The sequence below is a fragment of the Pelodiscus sinensis genome, chromosome 1, assembly GCF_052426305.1.
Source record: "Pelodiscus sinensis isolate ZL-2025 chromosome 1, ASM5242630v1, whole genome shotgun sequence".
NCBI classification, from domain to species: domain Eukaryota; kingdom Metazoa; phylum Chordata; order Testudines; family Trionychidae; genus Pelodiscus; species Pelodiscus sinensis.
The window spans coordinates 105,048,922-105,067,725 of NC_143052.1; the positions used below are offsets into that span (position 1 = coordinate 105,048,922).

The 18,804-nt window shown below is 40.6% G+C and overlaps 1 protein-coding gene across 7 annotated transcripts in view; it reads left to right on the forward strand.

Annotated features, from left to right (window-relative positions):
* Window positions 1–18,804, forward strand: part of DGKI (diacylglycerol kinase iota) — a 312,169-nt gene that overhangs the window by 184,177 nt on the left and 109,188 nt on the right. For 4 of the 7 annotated variants that reach the window (XM_075940098.2, XM_075940058.2, XM_075940067.2 and 1 more), the window contains 6 exons: window positions 14–69; window positions 1,057–1,119; window positions 1,510–1,583; window positions 2,445–2,556; window positions 7,750–7,949; window positions 17,957–18,019. In XM_075940098.2, coding sequence (XP_075796213.1) covers window positions 14–69; window positions 1,057–1,119; window positions 1,510–1,583; window positions 2,445–2,556; window positions 7,750–7,949; window positions 17,957–18,019 — 568 coding nt within the window. The remainder of the gene's footprint in view (window positions 1–13; window positions 70–1,056; window positions 1,120–1,509; window positions 1,584–2,444; window positions 2,557–7,749; window positions 7,950–17,956; window positions 18,020–18,804) is intronic. The other 3 variants (XM_075940048.2, XM_075940081.2, XM_089782073.1) reach the window with 1 other exon arrangement.

Below are 18,804 nucleotides of genomic sequence, written 5' to 3' on the forward strand. Positions count from 1 at the left end.
TTTTATTTTGCAGAAGCTAATCCAGAGAAATTCAACAGTCGCTTTCGAAATAAAATGTTCTATGCTGGGGTGAGTTGCAATGGATTTTACAGAAGAGTGTTGGCTTATTTATTTAAATGATGTATTATTTCTCTCCCTTTCACTCCTCAGGGTTATGATCATTCTTTTGCCCATCACCTTTAAAAGTATGTAGTATGCTTCCAGCTATTTCTGGCAGTTCCTCCAACATGTCTGTTTGGAAGGGCTTGAAGTATTATTTTCCTATCATAGTCAGTAGGTCAGAGGAGTGTTACAGAATTTGGATGAAGGACTGATAATATCCTGTGCCCACTGCTCTACCAATATGCTCACATTGATTCCCATATATGGGCAGCACTTGGATACTGAATTTATTGGGGGAAATTGCTAGCACATAGGAAAAATTATTGGCTGCATCTTTCAGCCCCTGATGAGCATTCCTGGATTTGGAGCTAGAGGGAGGTGGCGGCGGAGGAGGACAGAGAGCTGCTATTTTGATAATCTCATTTTCACACATGAATATGCAAATCAGATGACCATTTCTTATCCAGCGGGGAGGTGGGCGTAATTAGGAAAGGGGTCCATTGACTGGATAATACTTGCCATTGCACTTGTCTTTCTACTGTCAGATTTAGTCACCGTCACCACAAACTTATTCACTAATAACCAACAAATGAAGGATTTGCATGATGTTTTGGGTGCACAATGGTACTCCATGGTAATTCTTCCTAAGTGAATTGCTATTTCTTAATGTAGCACCTTCATGCAGCAAAATAAGGGAACCAATCTTGCTTTCTGTGCCCCCATCTCCTGGCTCTGGTTCAAGGGACTCTTCAGACTTTGAAACATGCACTGCTGACTGGATGCTAACAGAAGAAACTTGGCCTAAACTCTCCGTCAATGGGAGCAGAAAATAAAAAAGGCTAGCACAGGCTGATATGTGGTGACACAATCTGAGGAGAGATGCAAAGAAAGGTGAAGTTCATTCCAATAACAAAATATCTGATTTTAACGCCTCCCCTTTCTTATGTTTGGTAGGCAGCCTTTTCAGACTTCCTCCAGAGAAGCTCCAGGGATTTATCTAAGCATGTTAAAGTTGTGGTAAGTATAGGAAATTGTGGCATTATTATGTGCAGTAAGACAGATGGAGAGAGAAAGAGGGGGAGAGAGAGAGTGTATGTAAGATATGTGAAAACACAGCTCTAATCACACAGACCATTGGTTGTTACTTTCAGTTTTTATGGTGACATTTGAAACACATTTTGTGGAAAGTCTTTGGGAATTTACACACATGATAATTTCCCAGTGGATAACACACTGTTCCTTATCTCTCACACAGTAAATTGTGCCCAGCAACTAGAGAGTTGGGTATTTCTAAAACGAGATCCACATTCATGGGCAGGTTGTTACAAAATGGAGTAAGAACAATTATTATCCTGTCTGAGAGCCCATTTGCAAACCTTCTTTGTTCTGTTGCTATAATTTTTGCAGTGTGATGGAACAGACCTAACCTCAAAGATTCAGGAGCTGAAGTTCCAATGTATAGTGTTTTTAAATATACCCAGGTAAGTTCCAGTCACAATTTTGGGGTCACTAAGCAAACAACATAGGAGCTCCCTTGCTGGCTCCATAGGAATAATTAATTAACAAGCACAATTTTCAGAGTTGTGCACATAATGCAGGGATGAGCAATAATTTTTGGTATGGCGGGGGGCACTCCAAAAATTTGGAAAGTGACCAAGGTCTGCACTCTTCCATATTAATGGAGGAGATGCAAGTCTGGGATGGACATTGGGTGCAGAAAGGAGCTTGCAGTAAGGGATTGGGGTACAGGAGAGAGTGTGGAGTCTGGCAGGGAGTTTGGGTGAAAGAGGCAGTTATGACATGGGTTAGGGGACTAGGATGCAGAAGTTTGGATTGTAACCTAGGGCAGGAAGGGGTTGTGACTTTGGGCAGGGGTCTGGGGTGCAGGGGTTTGGGTTGTGACCTGAGGTAGGAGATTGGAGTGCAGAATCTGGGAGCAGATATGGGGGCAGTAGAGGGGTCAGAGGTTTTGGTTATGTGGAGTAGGTGGGGGGCAGAGGTTTTGAAAGGGGGAACAGAGGTGTGGGGAGGCAGAGGTTTTGGGTTGTGACCTAGGACAGGAGGGGGCAGAGGTTTTGGAGGGGGCAGAGGTATAGGGGTGATGCGGGGGGAGGGAGGCAGGGATTGGGATGCAGGATTTGGGAGGGGGATGTGGGTGCAGGTGAAGGGGGTGGAGGGCTTGGGTTATATATGTGTGTGTGGGGGGGGAGGGAAGAATGCATTTCTGTTCATCCAGAAGACAAAGATTAAACTTTCTTTTCTTTCAATGATTGTAAGACCCTGTGAGGGCAAATTCTGACTCTGCTCTCTAAAGCTCTCATTTTCTAACCCTCTTTCTGCAGGTATTGTGCTGGCACAATGCCCTGGGGTACCCCCAGTGATCACAGAGACTTTGAACCTCAGCGCCATGATGATGGTTACATTGAGGTCATCGGGTTCACTATGGCCTCTCTGGTGAGAATTTTTGCAGAACTGAGTGTGTTTTATTTTTGCATGCAGTAGATTTCACACTATGTAGGGCATTGGGACTAATTTGTGTGCAATTTTGTATGACACACCTTATATCCATGGCTTAACATTAGAATGCACAGTTTCATACAAAATAATTCGATCCTATGCTTTCCTTAGATTCAATAAGGCAGAAAAATTTCTTTTGGCCTCACATTTTAAATTAAAATTAATTAATTGAAATTAACATTAAAATGATTAATAATGGCTTTCAAAGGAAGAGCAATATTATTTCATCATAAAAAAGTGCTTGTTGAAAAACTGGTTTCTTTAAACATATCTAATGGTGCTTCAAATGCTCCCAAATCAAAGGTAAAAAAATCCCCATTAAATAAAGCATCATAGAAGGGAGGTACAAGCCTGTGTGTTTGTACTATGTGTACTATGTGTACTGTGTGTTTGTATGTGTGTTTGTACTATGGGAGACTTCTCTGTTCACAAATAGAGATGCTTCCCAAGTTACAAACAACTGATTTACGAACGTTCGCACTTACAAACAAAAGCTCACGAGCAGCCTCAGCGGAGGAGCTGGGAAGAAGCACAGGAGCAGAGCAGTGTTAGTGCTGGCCGAAAGACTCTGGAGGAGCAGGAGGTGGTCACGCAGAAGCGGTACTGTAAAGAAGAAACCGCTGTTTCTCTCCAGATGCTGTCTGCACAGCCTCCTCCTGCTCTTCTGGAGTCCTCCAGCCTTCGCTCGTATTAGGTGGAGACTGGGTGCAATCTGTGGAGTTGGTGTTGGCCTGCAGAGGATGGGGCTGGCAACAGAAGCCAGTGCAGAGCCTGTAGGGGATGGTGGCCAGGGGATGCCCAGAAGACTCCTTCAGAATCTCCAGCTATCTCCTCATTCTCCTCTAATTAAATGCAATTTTTCTCAAGCATCAGCATACAAGGTAAAATACAACCCCCGCCCTCATTTCCACTATTTTTCATTGCAAATATTATGGGTTAAATAGGCTTTTGTTGGCTAGCCTGGGAACTGAACTACCATTTATAACATTGTTTCTATGGCAAAATGCATTGCAAGTTCCAAACAACTAACTTACAAACTTTTAGAACACAACTCATTTGTAAGTTTGGGACTTTCTGTAGCTGCTTTTTGTTACCAGCCCCAATATAACTGTGTTATTTGCATTCTATATATGTTAGTGCTAGTCATAAATTCTTTGCTGAAGAATGGAGTCCAGCCATGTTTTTTGTGGATGTGTAGAAAAATTACATTTGTTGGAGTTTTCTTTTGCTTTTTTATGAAATTTATAAACAAACATAATATTTTGACATTTAACAAAAATTTCAAAATATTCCATGTCAGATTTACTGGAAAAATTATGTTTTAAAAAAAAAGGAGAAAAAAAGGTGAAAATATGAGGGATTTTTCCTCCAAACTTTTTGTGAAATCTTTTTCAATCATCTGTACCTATGATGCAGACATCTAATTTTTCAAAATTATACTGAAATAACATTATCTCCATCAGGTGCCGTACTGGAAGACATTCTTTAGTGTTAGGGGTTACCACCATAGTACTTAAAGTTTGTTCAAACTGTGCAATTTTGAGAGCTACTGCATTGTCAAATAGCTGTGTGCTCAACGGACGTCTCCTATTTGATAAAATAGGCATATATTGTAGCCATCCTCATCTTCAGTATGCAGCCGTGGCCTGTGTCTTACTTGCAATATGAAACACTACATGTTGGGACTTGTGGCCTTTAAAGGCTGTGTTTCCATATTGAGATTGAGCATTCTTTTCTGCTGTACTCTAGAATTCTAAAGTCTGTCACTGTAAGAAGTCAGGATATTGGGTGTAAAATGGATTATTGTTCAGACCCAGTATGGTCATTCTTATGTTCTTATTTGGCTCCAGTTGACCATCACTGGTATTGCAAAAGTTCTCCACCTAAATTGCACTTAAAAATCTAAATAGTTAAAAATAATTTCAATGACAGTTACATATTCTTAGAAAATCCCTGTTTTTCCTGTTTTATCAGTGCGAGTGGGAGAGAGAAATTTTCAGAAGATCATAGACCATAAGAGAAACACAAAGTATTGGACATTGTTCATTAATTAGTATAATTGCTTACTTTAAGTATTTGTATTTTCTAGCTGGTGCTCACACATTATAAATGATTTTGAAAATTGTACTGTCTGCATGTTAGCTCACATTTTGATGACTTGTTCTTTGCTTTCAAGGTCTATAGTGCCCTCAGAAGACTTGCATAAATCCAGTGAGGCTGATTTATCTTGTGCTGCATTATAATGAATATTTACATAAAATGATCTATATATGTGCAGTACATTAATGCATAAAATGATGCTGATGCATAATTAAGCATTACATTTGTATATGCACCAGACATGGAATTCAGAGTGAACATTTCCATAGCAACCTTAACCTTGTGCTATCATCTTTCAAGTATTCATTACAATTATTCCATTTAAAACTCTAAGCAAGATAACATGGTATCTGAGAAATAGAACATTTGTGAATCATTGGAGAATGAATAAATCTTTTTGAAAGGGGTGTTGTCTACTAATCAGAGAACTGTACAGTGATCTAGAAGCCACATGAGATCAGTTTCCCCCTGGCACTGATTTGCTGTGTAATCTTGGGCAAATCACTTATCCTAAAGTGGGAGTGGTAATTCTAATCCGCTCAGCAAAGGGGTTGAGAATTATAATTGTTTGTAAACTGTTTTGAAAGCATCAGATAAGTGCCGTTATAATAATTTTTTTCTTTTGTTCCCATACAAAAAATGTTAATGTTAAGCACATTACCTAGTATAAATCTTAAAAACACAAGGTCACCAATGAAGGTGACATTACTCTCCAGACCATCCTTAGTTTTTTGCCATAATACCTATATATATTCACAGGTTCCTCAGTTCCATGCCAGAGTGCCTTTCAATTTCAACATACCACTGCCCACAATGCAGACATCTCATTCTTCAAAATTACACCGAAATAACATTAACTCCATCAGATTCCTCACCAGTAGACATACTTTAAATGTATATGCCCCTGTCTGGGGTTACCATCACAGCCCCAGTATACTGCAGAGCTATCAGTGGAATATTCCTAACATCAAAGGAATTCCCTAGTGGTTTAGATCTGGTGGAATAACCCTTCAGCATCCCCCCCATCATTATAACTTTTGGCGTAGATATGTATGAGATTATAAATGATGGAAGGGGCAGGATGTATTGGAGGAATGAGGTATAGCTGGAATGTACTGGACTATATTTACAATAGAGCATCAGCGCAGGCAACAGAGAGTTACAGTAACCATTGGGGAGGCCTCCAGAGTCCAAAAGGCACAGAGGTGATGCTCAGCCCCCAGGGCTACTGGACTGCAATTTCTAACTAAAACAAGCTGAGGTCAGAATTAAGGTTGCATATTGGTTTTTGATTTTTGAATAGTCACTATAATGGTGGACCTTTGCTGTATCTTAGTAGCCATTTTCTGCATCACATTATGCTTTATGGTATGCTTGCCCACATTTGTGACCTGCTTTGGGATCTTTGGATGAGAAGCCCTATATCTATTTTAAGTAACACAGTGATGATGATGATCATAATGTAACAGTAGCCCAATTGTAATAGTCATAATAGGACACAGTTACGTTTCCTATAGGCAACAAAACAATTAATGTCCTGATTTCTGTTCCAGTAATGTTTATGCTAATGTTGTCTTAATATAGGTTTTTAAAATCTCATTAGACAATATTCACATTTTTTCTTGTTTCTGCCCCAAGATAACTGCTGAAATCTCAAGACCTTTGCAGGAGTTATTAACAACTTTATCTATCTTTTTGTCTGTTAGATTTTTGTTCCTTTTGTTTCTTCCACTGCTTTTTTATTCTGGCTTGGGTTTTAAAGTAGTTGTATGAGGAGATGGGTTTGGAAAGCTGGTTAGTTTTTCCCCTGTAAGTTAGGGTACGTCTATGCTGTGTGGCTATTTTGGGACACCAGAGGTATCCCAAAATAGCTACCCTACATCTATACAAGCCGCCTCTTATTTTGAAATATTTTTCAAAATAACAGGCACGCTTTTTCGACATTCCAGTAGTAGTCCCCCTGCTTTCACCCACACACCCAGAGCTGGCAGAGTTGGCAGCTGGGGGCTGTGGCAGAGAACCTTCTGTAGTCTGGCAAATTCCCTGTTTTGGGACCTATCAGGCCCTAAGGGTGCGGGATAAAAGATGTCCAGCCTATATTTAATTGTTTTCTAGTCATAGATACTGAACAAGTTTTTTTCTCATGCTCTTTTCATTTTGTCTACTCCTGATGCTGAATTGCTTTATAAACTGTCATAATAAGTATTTCAGATTCATCTAATTCACATCAAGGACAGTATTGCCTTGGTAAAGAAGAAAACTCCAATTAATTCTGTTGCTTGTAAAAGCACATAGATTACACGGATGGGATCTTGATTCATAGACTGTAGTCACTACTACAACAGAAGCAATCATATTTTAAAACAAGATAAAGAAATATATAAAAAAGCACAGTGTATGTTTGCAATCATATAAGTGTGTATCTATATCTGTCAATATAGATATCTAACACATATGCTTAGGCGATTGCCCCATGATAAATTTCATATCCATGTGATACATGAATTTATCATGTATGTTTGACTGCGTCACCTGACCTCTGCCCAATGATCCTTTTCTTCAGGACTTTATTCTAGAATTCTGTGTATACTACATTCATCCTACCTCATTGCAGTGACTTATTGAAAAGCTTTCACTGGAACTTTGCCTCAATATGCCAGTTACACCCATGTCTCTTACTGGAAAACCATTCTGCAAATTCAGATGGCAGTGGGAGGAGAAATGTGGGGTTCTATTGAAATGTAATTTCCTAGCGGGGATGAATTTGGAATATTGCGTTATTTGCATTGCATCCTTCAAATTAGTGGATAGTTTCTGCTTTCAGACTGTATTCTGGTAAGCATGTAATTCTGTGATAGAATAAACCACTTATTGCAACTGGGTGAATCTGATGTGCAAATATAGTTTGTAACAGAGGGTATAGAGTATTGGTTAAAACAGGATTAGGAAGCTGTTAGCCAGTTCAAGTGGCTGGTATTGGATAGTAATGTCATTGTTTTTCCTCCTTTTTGCTTTGTTCTTGTTCTGCAGGCTGCTCTGCAGGTGGGAGGTCACGGAGAAAGGTTGCATCAGTGCCGGGAGGTGACTCTGTTAACATACAAGTCTATCCCCATGCAAGTGGATGGGGAGCCATGTCGACTGGCTCCGTCTCTCATTCGGATCTCCCTAAGGAACCAGGCCAATATGGTGCAGAAGAGCAAGCGGAGAACATCCATGCCGTTACTCAATGAGTGAGTTGGATTTGTTCATGTCCTAATACAAGGAGGCCCTTGCTGGGCAGAGAATTCAAACAGGGAGTTTGCATGGACTGACCCATCAGAGTACTTGGAGAAAGAGGATGTAATGCTTTAGAATGATGTTCTCCTCCACATTGTAAATATCTACCAGATTTCATTTGTGCTTTAACTAACAGGGTTCCCTTTGTCTTGCTTTCAGAAAGATGTTATGTCTTTCACTTATCCAAAAGGGGGAACTATTTGGGGAGGTCTGAGTGGACTCTGTCTTCTATGTAACTCTCAACTAACACTCACAGAAGCTGTGCAGATATGCCCCTCATATCCTTTAGAGCACCATGTGCTGCACTGAAATTAACAAGTCTTTTGGATCCCATTTGGAGACTATTCAACAAATAACCACACTCCACTGCTGGGATACAGATGAGCTCAGACTATATTGCAGTGTTCACGCTGGGAGCATGTAAATGGGACTAGGCTGAGGAATCACTGCATAAAGCTATTTGTCACCTTGTGGGAAATTGTGATTGGAGTGCGCTGGCATAAACACTAAGGGCTTGTCTGCACATACAGTGCTGCAGTGGTGTAGCTGTGGCACTTAGTGAAGACTTGACCTATGTCACCAGGAGAGCTTCTCTGACCAGTGTAGTTACTCCACTGTCCTGAGAGGTAGTAGCTATGTCAGTGGGAGAAGCCCTCTTACTAACATAGCACTGTCTATACTATACTGTCTACAGTATAACAGTGACACTCAAACCCTGAGGGTGTGTCTAGACTTCAGGGTTTTTTTTAAAAAAAGTAGCCTTTTTTCAAAAAAACTTCCCCTGCGTCTAGACTGCTGCTGCATTCTTTTGAAATTAAATTGAAAGAACACGGCGTTTTTTTCGACCGCGGTAAACCTAATTTTATGAGGAAGATTGCCTTTTTTTGAAAGTGCTCTTTCAGAAAAAAGGCGTTCTTGAATGCTAACAGGGATTTTTCAATAGAGAGCATCCAGACTGCCTGGGTGCTCTCTTTCAAAAAAGCGCTTTTTCGAAAGGAAGTGGTTGCAGTCTAGACGCTCTCTTTTGAAAGAGGCTTGTAGTCTAGATGTGGCCTGAGTGATGGATTTATGTCAACATAAGTCTGTATTGCTGACCAAGCTTATATGTCTACTCTTCAGCTGGGAGCATGCTTCCCAGCAGAGGTAGAGAAACTTGTGCTTGCTCTGCTCAAGTTGATGTGCTAAAAATAGCTATGTGGCCACTCTGATGCAGGTGGTAGTTTGGCTTGTTGCCTCAATCCAACCCGATGTGAGCCCCTGGGTATGTGTTGCAATCTTGGGGCAGTGGTAAAACATTGTAGTGTTCTTGGCTGCATCACTGTTCCACTGGAACATCAGCCAGTCAGAGGGGACTTTCCTGATCCATTGGGCAGTATTAAGGGATGCATTTTGCATGAAACATTAGATCCTAGTGTATTTAGCAGCTTCCAATCTCCTACAAAAAAAAAAAAGCTACAGTACTCCAAATTAGAAAGAGAGTGTTAGGTTTAAGGAGTTGCATTCAAGCGTAGATTAGGATTGAGAGGGTCTGGATCAGGCAACCAGAAAAGAAAGGAAGAAAGGACAAGTAAGGAAATAAGTCATGTAAAATGAGAGGGAAGCAGCATTTGAGTAGCCTGAAAAGAAACAAGGAAAGGCAGAAATTAATGGAAGCCAGAAAACATCCAAAGAAAAGAAGAGATTTTAAAAATATCTTTTTATATTAAAACATTAGATTAAGAATCCATAAGAGATATTTTTACTAGCATAAGAATATTTTTAAAAAATGTAAATGCCATTATTTTTGATCTATCAATGAATCTTTCTGTGCTGCTGAGATGGGAGTTAATAAACATTCCCACCAACTTCTTCATGGTATATTATTTGAATGGAAAAAAAAAAACAAGACTGGTCTTCAGTATATGCGAAGCTTAGGTGTCAAGCCAAACACCTCCACACCCTGCTGATGTATTTCATTCAAACAGCCACAACTTCAGGAGCATGTTATTCCTTTTAGTCAATCATGTAATCCAGTAGTTAGCAAGAATGTATCAATTCATAAAACCAAGCCTTTTGTTATATCAAACAATGCCTCCCTGCTCAGTTTGGTAGAATCACAGAATCCTAGGGCTGGCAGAGACCTCAGGAGGTCAAGTCCAATTCCCTGCCCAAAGCAGGACCAACCCTAACTAAACCGTCCCAGCCAGGACTTTGTCATGCCAGGACTTAAAAACTCTAGGGATGGAGTTTCCGCCACCTCCCTAGGTAACCCATTCCAGTGCTTCACCACCCTCCTAGTGAAATAGTTTTTCCTAATATCCAACGTAGACCTCCCCCACTGCAACTTGAGACCATTGCTCCTTGTTCTGCCATCCGTCACTACTGAGAACAGCCTCTCTCCGTCCTCTTTGGAATCTCCCTTCAGGAAGTTGAAGGCTGCTATCAAATCCCCCCTCACTCTTCTCTTCTGCAGACTAAATAAGCCCAAATCCCTCAACCTCTCCTCATAGGTCATGTGCTCCAGCCCCCGAATCATTTTGGTTGCCCTCCACTGGACCCTTTCCAGTGCGTCCACATCCTTTCTATATTGGTATGTTCAGTTGTGTTAACACAAATATTGTGGAGCAGCAGTCTAAGATTGGAGTTTCCATGTTAGTTTCTTACTTGTCTAGAAAGAATGTTAGACATAAATTTCAGCCTTGAACCATTGATGAATAGAAGACTGTCATCCCCTGAGCAATGACCTTTAATTTCTTTCCATCACCCCATTCCATGTCACAAAGTCCAAGCTAGAAAAATTCAATCCCGAGTCATTGTTTCAAACCATGAGGGTGGTTACAGCAGGTGGAAGAAAGTATTTGGTGCATTTCAGTCTAGTTATTAGCATGGTCAAGCATGAACTATAGCATCTAAATTTAAACTGTGGTTGGGATATACGCATCTGCTGCTTCATGATAACACTGTACAGTAATTCAGTGTGACTATGATGCCCATGAACACTGGAGAATATTGTTCATCACATAATTACTTTGAAAATGTCGTGCCAAACTCCACTGGGTTCAGAGATTCCATTGTTCGGGTACCTTTTGGTTTAACTGAAATATCCACTTGTGAGTCCGTTTTTGAGGGTATATTGACAATTTGTCAAAGACTTTAATCCCAATTGCAGATCTCTGTAAGGTCTATGCATCTGTATGTTTGATTGGGTGGGGCTGCAGGTGGGAAGCAGATGGAATGTCTGTTGAGTTTCTTGGCATAATAAAGATGAGTTCTAGGAGGTCAGATTGACTAAGCTGGAGTTTGTCCAATATGACACCGTTCTGCAAAAACTCCACCATAGACATGAAGTTTTACCTTTTACATGGTCTTATACATTTCTCAACCTGATCTCTGCAGTGTTTAAAAGCATCCCATCAACATCTTTACAGTTGTTAGAATAGGTGGCTTTTTCTCCTCAGACTGGGGGGATGTGCACCCTGTGAATTATAGATATGTGAGATTACTAAATGAGCCTGCCACTGCACCTGCAATTGCTGGAAGCTTTTCTTAAGCTTTCTGCACACATAGTGATTAAAAAATAATCTCACATCACACTAATTCTGAAAGCTATTATTAATTTCTTTGATGATATTCGAGGAGGAGGTTAATAGCAGAAATTCCCTTTGGAATTTTGTCTGATGTAGTGACAGGAGAGAAAGTTTTCTTTTCTTTAAGTTTCTTACTCTGTTTCTGACTTCCCATAGTCTGTTGTTTTGGAATTCTGTTTTTCATAGCTTTCTGGGCTTGCTGGGAATGATAAATTTACCATCTTCCCTGCTGATGCTTTTTTCAAAGGCAGTATATATACAATTAGGTTGTATACCTGTTGTGAATAAAAACAGTTTTTGTGCATCAAAGCAAAACACCTGCCCTGAAATACTGTGGTGAGTGTTAGTTGATTTTATTTTCATTGACAATTTTGACTTTGTTGAAAAACCTAAAAACTGAAAAGGGTTTGAATTTTGGATTTTTTGTAAATTTTCATTGAGTTGAAAATCCAATTTTCCATCAAAAACCATCTTGATGGAAAGTTTTGGACAGGATCTAACTGCAAGAATATTTCAGATGAATCTTTAATAAAGGGATAAACTTTCTAGAGGAAGGCATTTCGAATGGAAAAGTGCAAAAAGTAAACTACGGTAATTATAACAGATTAGTTACCCCAAAACTTCTCCTTTGTACTTTAACTTTGTGTACATAGCTAAAAATATATACTACTTTATAAAAAATCAGAACCATTTTTGTCACTGTGCATTCTAGAAGGATTGAATGCAACAGAGATTTCCTCTTCCTCCTGCACCTTTCTCACCCCTATTATTCTCCTCGGTCTCAAAGAGCTGCCTGTATATTCCTACAGTGTCTTCATTCAGAACCTGTGTTTGCCTGGCTCATAGGACACAATGGGTACCTGAACTACTACTTCTATAAAGCAGAATGCTAGGGCAATGCAGTTTAAGGCTGATCTGACTCATAAGGAAGTCTTTGCATCAATTCAATGAAAATTAAATGAAACATTTAGATTTCAGGAGTGTCATGTTTTGTTTCAATCAAAAATGTTGAAACAAAATTCACTGTTTCTGAATACACGTTTTTCAGCATTCCATTAAAAAAATTAAATTTATTTTTTTCTTTTATTTTAGGATGAAAACAAAAGTTAAAATATCAGAATTTTGCTAAGCTTTAGAAAATAGAAATGTGTTAATAAGTGGCTAGAAGGAGATGTTTGGGGTGAGCAATATATATTTCTCCCTTTGCTCTTATTGACCAGAGGTTGCTGTGATGACCAGAAACCTCTCTTCACAAGCAGAGGTAGCCAAACAGTATATTTAGAGCAAAAAGGCAAAGTCTATTTAACTTAACAAAGAGATGGTTAAGGAATGAGATAATTACAGCCTTTAAGTACCTATGTGAGGAATGAATATTTGATAATGGGCTTTCTAGTTTAGTAGAGAAAGGTGTATAACATCACCCAATGCCTGGTAAATGGAGGCGAGACAAATTCAAACTGGAAGAAAGGCATAATTTTTTTTAACAGTGAGGGCAATTAACTAATTGAACAATTAACTAGGATTCATTGTAGATTCTTCATCATTGGCAACTTTTAAATCTAGATGTTTTCCCCAAAGATCCTCATTAGGAAATGTTTTGGGGAAATTCTCTAGCTGGTATCATACAGGAGAATTAGACCGTGGTCTCTTCTGGCTTGGAATCTGAATATTGAAAGGTCTAGTGGTTTTAGCCTTCATCTGCTAAAATCTTTAGTTGATATTAATAGACGTTACAGTGGTGAACCTAAGCAGGATTTGAAGCCAAGTTGCTCAGGTGAGAAAATTCAACAGAAACAGTCAGTGTATCCTTGTGTCATATATATTTTTTTAACCTTAGAAAATAGCAGAACACTGGGGACATTTCTTACTGAAGAGGAAGGTCATTCTGGGCATCTGACATTCCCTTGACTAGTGCTATGAAATGGGCTCCTTTGGTTTCTCTGGATGTTTGAGTTGCCTTTCTTTTATTGTGCTGATTAGTACATTAATTTACCTCCTGGCATAGGATGTGAGCTGTCAGTTGATATTAGGAAGATGGTGAACCTAACTTTCCTTCATATTTTAATGTGACATACTGATAAATGGCCAGCCTGCAGAAAGCAGCTTATCTATATCTATATCTATATCTATATCTATATCTATATCTATATCTATATCTATATCTATATCTATATCTATATCTATATCTGGAGGAGTCTCCACAATGTGAACTAATCTATTTTATCTATCTTCTCATCCATTAACCTAATCTGAGTTTTTATACCATGCTTGTTACCCTACTATTTAAGGGCCATCTCCTTTCTCTGTCATTTCACAAATCTTCTCATCCTAAGATGTGGGAGAGTGGGCAATGTTTAATGTTTGTTTTTGAGAGTAACATGTCTTAAAGATTATAGAAGGAGAATGAACAAGAAATCTGCTCCTGAATAGAATCTAAACCAGGGATCCAAATCTAGCAGTACTGTTGAACCATTTAAGCTGAAGTAGAATTTCCTTCTTTGACAGCAACAGCACTAATAGCCTCATCCAGGCCTTCAGTTATTAGCGGCTAAGACAGTTTCCTGTGTGTTGCATTCCACCTGACCTGACCTGGGCAAATAATTGGCAATGAATAATTTATCCAATGAATTTCACTTCTTCTGCAGTTACTGAGTTGTCCATGAACAGATTGTGATCTTCTCAAATGTATTCATTATCTGAAATTATTCATAGAATAATTTCTGAAAAGATCCCATGGTGTCTTCATTGTTCATCATTGAGTATTCAATTCATTATTGAACATTTCCTATTTGAAACTTGTGCTGTTTTGAGTGCCACTTTCCTCCGCTCCCTGGCTGGGTCTACATTGGCACCCTTTTCCGGAAAAGGGATGCTAATGAGACCAGTCGGAATTGCAAATGCCCCGGGGATTTAAATTTTCCCCGCGGCATTTGCATGAACATGGCTGCCACTTTTTTTTACGGCTTGGGGCTTTGCTGGAGAAAAGCACCAGTGTAGACAGGTATCTTTTGGAAAATAAATCCTTTTCCGGAAGATCCCTTATTCCTACTTAAAATCAGGAATAAGGGATCTTCCGGAAAAGGGCTTATTTTCCGAAAGATACCTGTCTAGACTGGCGCTTTTCTCCGGCAAAGCCCCGAGCCAGAAAAAAGCGGCAGCCATGTTCATGCAAATGCCATGGGGAAAATTTAAATCTCCGGGGCATTTGCCATTCCGACTGGTCTCATTAGCATCCCTTTTCCGGAAAAGGGTGCCAATGTAGACACAGCCCCTGTGTTTCAGAGCTGGGATGGGAACTTCTGTAGCCTGACATGGAGCCTGCCTGCCAGTAGGTGGCAGACCATGCCTGTCCCTGCCCAGTCAGGATTGGTGACCCAGTGTTTCCTTCCACCCCCAGCCCACAATAACTGGACTTTGGATGTTCAGTCAGTACATCTGACCCAACAGTCAGGTCCCCATTTCAATTGGATTTTCTGGTAAAAAACCAGGCCCTGGGCAACCCTAAAAATAAAATAAAATTATTTTAAAAGTTAAAAAAGAATGTTTGTGTGGGAATTTGATGACAGCATGGTCATACTAATAATGTTTCTGCCACTTTATTACTTGTTACTGATAGGTGCTTTCCAAACATAAAAGTAGGCATAGTCTGTGCCTCATTTTACATACCTTTACACATAATGGGGATATAATAATGAGCAAGTAAAGAGGCTCAATCCAGAAGTGACTTTTTAGCTGCAACAATTGTGCAATGGTGATTGATACTGTTTGCATTCAGGAATGGTGCAAGTTGAGGAAAAAAGGCAGATCATGGAGTCATGAATATGGAAATGGTAAATTTATTTATTTCTCATACCTGATTTCCGTTTGTCTTCTGAGTCCATTTGTTAAGTTTATTGGCAAAAGCAAGACTTTACTCTAGCCAGACTAGCAAAGTCAGTTTTGCTGCAGAACAGTGTTCCGCGGCATGTATCATTAAAATATTTGCCAGCTAAGTTCTGATTCCATAATCTCTCTTATTGATGCATGAAACAATGCAGCTTGGTTTTCAGAAATCAGGCTAAGCATGCCATGCTGGCAGGTAGGTTTTGCTTACAAATCGAACAATATTGTTTTATGTGGAAGCCACTGAAAAGGAATTAGAAAGGACACCAATACTCAGTTTTCCCCGAGTCACTTTCTGACCCAAAATCCCAGTTTAAAATACTGCTCTGACAGTTGTAGCTAATCAGAGGCATACAAAACCGCACAGAAAGAGTATTTGGCTTTCAGCTAGTGATCAGCCATAATGATTTGCATTATGAAATAAAAATTGTTCCAGAGGTTAAATATAGAAGCATTCCATTGGGACATTGGGAGAAATACCTTAGAGCAGGACTACTCAACACGTGGCCCGCAGGCCACATGTGGCCCCCGGCCCATTTGTTTGTGGCCTGTGGTGCAGTTTGGATTTATGTGGGGCTCAACACATAACAAAACAAAAAAGTAGTCAACATAATGGTCTTCTGTTGCTATGCGTTTTAGTAGTTACATTCCTGGACTGTCATTGGTCATTAAAAGTGCTGCCATATGGGTGGAAATCGGGTAAATTTTGCAATTTATTAATGTCAGCAGAACTGACTTAAATGGGCCTCCGTGTTGTGTAGTCTTGCCTTAATCTTTGTATTTATGCCCGTTAGTGTAAAAGAAGCTATTTGCATATATTTGCATACATATTTGCATGTATATGCAACCACACTTATGTTTTAGCCCTCAGTATGTACTGTGAGTATCATTGTGGCCCCTGGGGCTTCCAAAGTTGAGTAGCTCTGCCTTAGAGTATAGAAACTAAAGAAACTAAATTTAGGAGTAACTGTAAATTATATGCATGGCTCTCTAAGGTATGTTAAGGAAGACTAGAGATAGCATTTTGCCCTTGTGGATAGTGGAATTCCAATTAAGTGTATTTTTATAAATGTTAACGAAAGTTGGCAGATTTAAGGAGGCAACTCCATCATAAGGATGTTAAATATTGAGTCATTTACTAATCAAGTAGTCAATGGAATTTCCATCGACTAGTCGATAGGCATTTCCGCTGGGGCTCTTGTACATTTCAAAGGAGGAATGCAGAACTCTGCATGCAGACCAAGACCAGGAGCTTGGAAGTTCCACTGACTCTGGGCTCTACGAGGGTGTGCCAGCTTTGAAATGCACAAGAGTCCCCAGCGGCGATTTTCTTGTGGATTTCAAAGTGGAAGTGCCCTCATGGAGCCTGGGGTCAATGGGAGACTCAGAGTCCCCCACTGACCCTGGGCTCCATGCTGAGCTGCTGCTTTGAAATGCCACACGGAGCCCAGGCTCATCTGGGGATACCCCAGTGAACCCCGGGTTCCATGCGGCATTTCCTCAGAGCCCACAGCTGGGCACTCCCAGCTGACTCCGGGCTCTGCGCAGTTTGAAATGCTGTACTGGAACCCGGGATCAGCTGGGGAGTCATGGTGGTGTTTCCCAAGCTCAGCTGTGCAGCACTGCCCCCTTGAAGCGCCGCCTTGGTGTTTCAAAGCAGCACCGACCCTTTGATATGCCACGGTGGCATTTCAAAGGGGCAGCACCGCACAGAGCCTGAGCTCAGCTGTACGGTGCTGCCGCTTTTAATCACTGAGGCAGCATTTCAAAGGGGCAGTGCTGCACGGAGCTGACCCTAGGCTCCATGCAGTGCTGCCTCTTAAGGGGAGCCTGGGGTTCAGTTCTATGTGGTGCTGCTTTGAAATGCCGAGGTGGCATTTCATAGCGACAGCGCCACACGGAGCTCAGTACGGGCTCTGTGCGGCACTGTTGCTTTGATGCCCCTGCCTCTTCCCACCTCTCTTTGCTACCTCTGTCTGATAGAGACAGCGGGGGGCGGAGGAGAAATCGACTAGTCAACTCAACTATCCGATAAGCATTTGCTTATCAGATAGTCGACTAGTCCTTAACATCCTTACTCCATCACATCATGTTTTGGCTCAGATAGCTGTTTGCTCTTTCAGTCTCGTAATATGTAATCACAGGCTTTTCGAACGTTGCTGGCTTAAGATCTTCCAGTATCTGTGGGACCATGGCCCAGAAATCTCTCCTAATGTAACCTTGCACATTGCTTGCCTTTAGCCTGTGCCCAGCCTTCAGAAAAGACCTTTGTGTCACTTTACAGTGAACATTGTCTTTTGTTCTGTTTGCCCATTTTTGGTGCTGCCACCTCTGTAGTGCAGTCTTGGCGCTTTGCATGTGTTTTCATTCAGTTTTTGAGTGATGCATTCCTTTAGTTTCTGTTTAAATGTTGTATGTCTTTCTCTCTTTCTCTCACCTGGCTTCTTCCTTGTCTGTCCATGCTGTTGTGCTGACTGACTCTGTCTTGGCCGCTCATTTCCTGCTGCCTATAGTATCCATAAAGTGCACTCTGCAGACCTGAGAAGAGTCTCAGCTCCCCCTGATTCCTTCACTATGTGAGTACTCTTCTTTTCATTTCTTTCCTCCCTTTCAACAGTGTCTTGTCTGCTTCCCTTCACTTTACTCTGTTGCACTCTTCTGCTGAACCCACCATCCTAGCAACAGTGCATCAAGACTATCTATCTCCCAAAGGAGCAGATTTGGCAAAGCTGTTATAAATGTCTAGAGCAGGAGTTGTTTCTTTTTATCTGATCTTCCTTTTTCATTGCACAAGCTGGATGCCAAGTCCTAAGCACAGCTTCATTCTCTGGCTCCTGGGGTTGAGTCTGTCCTGCAGGTGTGCTTTGAAGACAGGACATTTTTCTTAGCTCCCCCCAGAAGAGGCAGAAAACATCACTCAAGTGCCACCACCTTCCTGCAACAAATGCTTAGAGAAGCACTGATAGGTGCTGGAATGAGACATGGCTATTTTCCTTCCAGTCCAGGAGAAATTAACGAGACTTTCTGGGGTTCCTCCAGAAGCACATGTCTCAAACATAGCCATTGTTAAATATTCAGATACATATCCAGAGCATTTGCTTGGCTTACGCAGATGTTGCTGCTTCTGTTTATTCATTGGCATGTCTAGTTCCTGCCAAATTCATGATCCATTTTGGTCATTTTCACGATTTTAAATGAAGTAAATTTCATTATTTCAAATATTTAAATCTGAAATTTCACAGTGTTGTAATTGTGAGGGTTGTGACCAGTGTTCCCTCTAAGCTGGGCAGCAGCACAGCTTCACAGGTGATTAATCAGCCCCGCCCAGCCAGTCAGCTCCCTGCAAGAGGGAACACTGGTC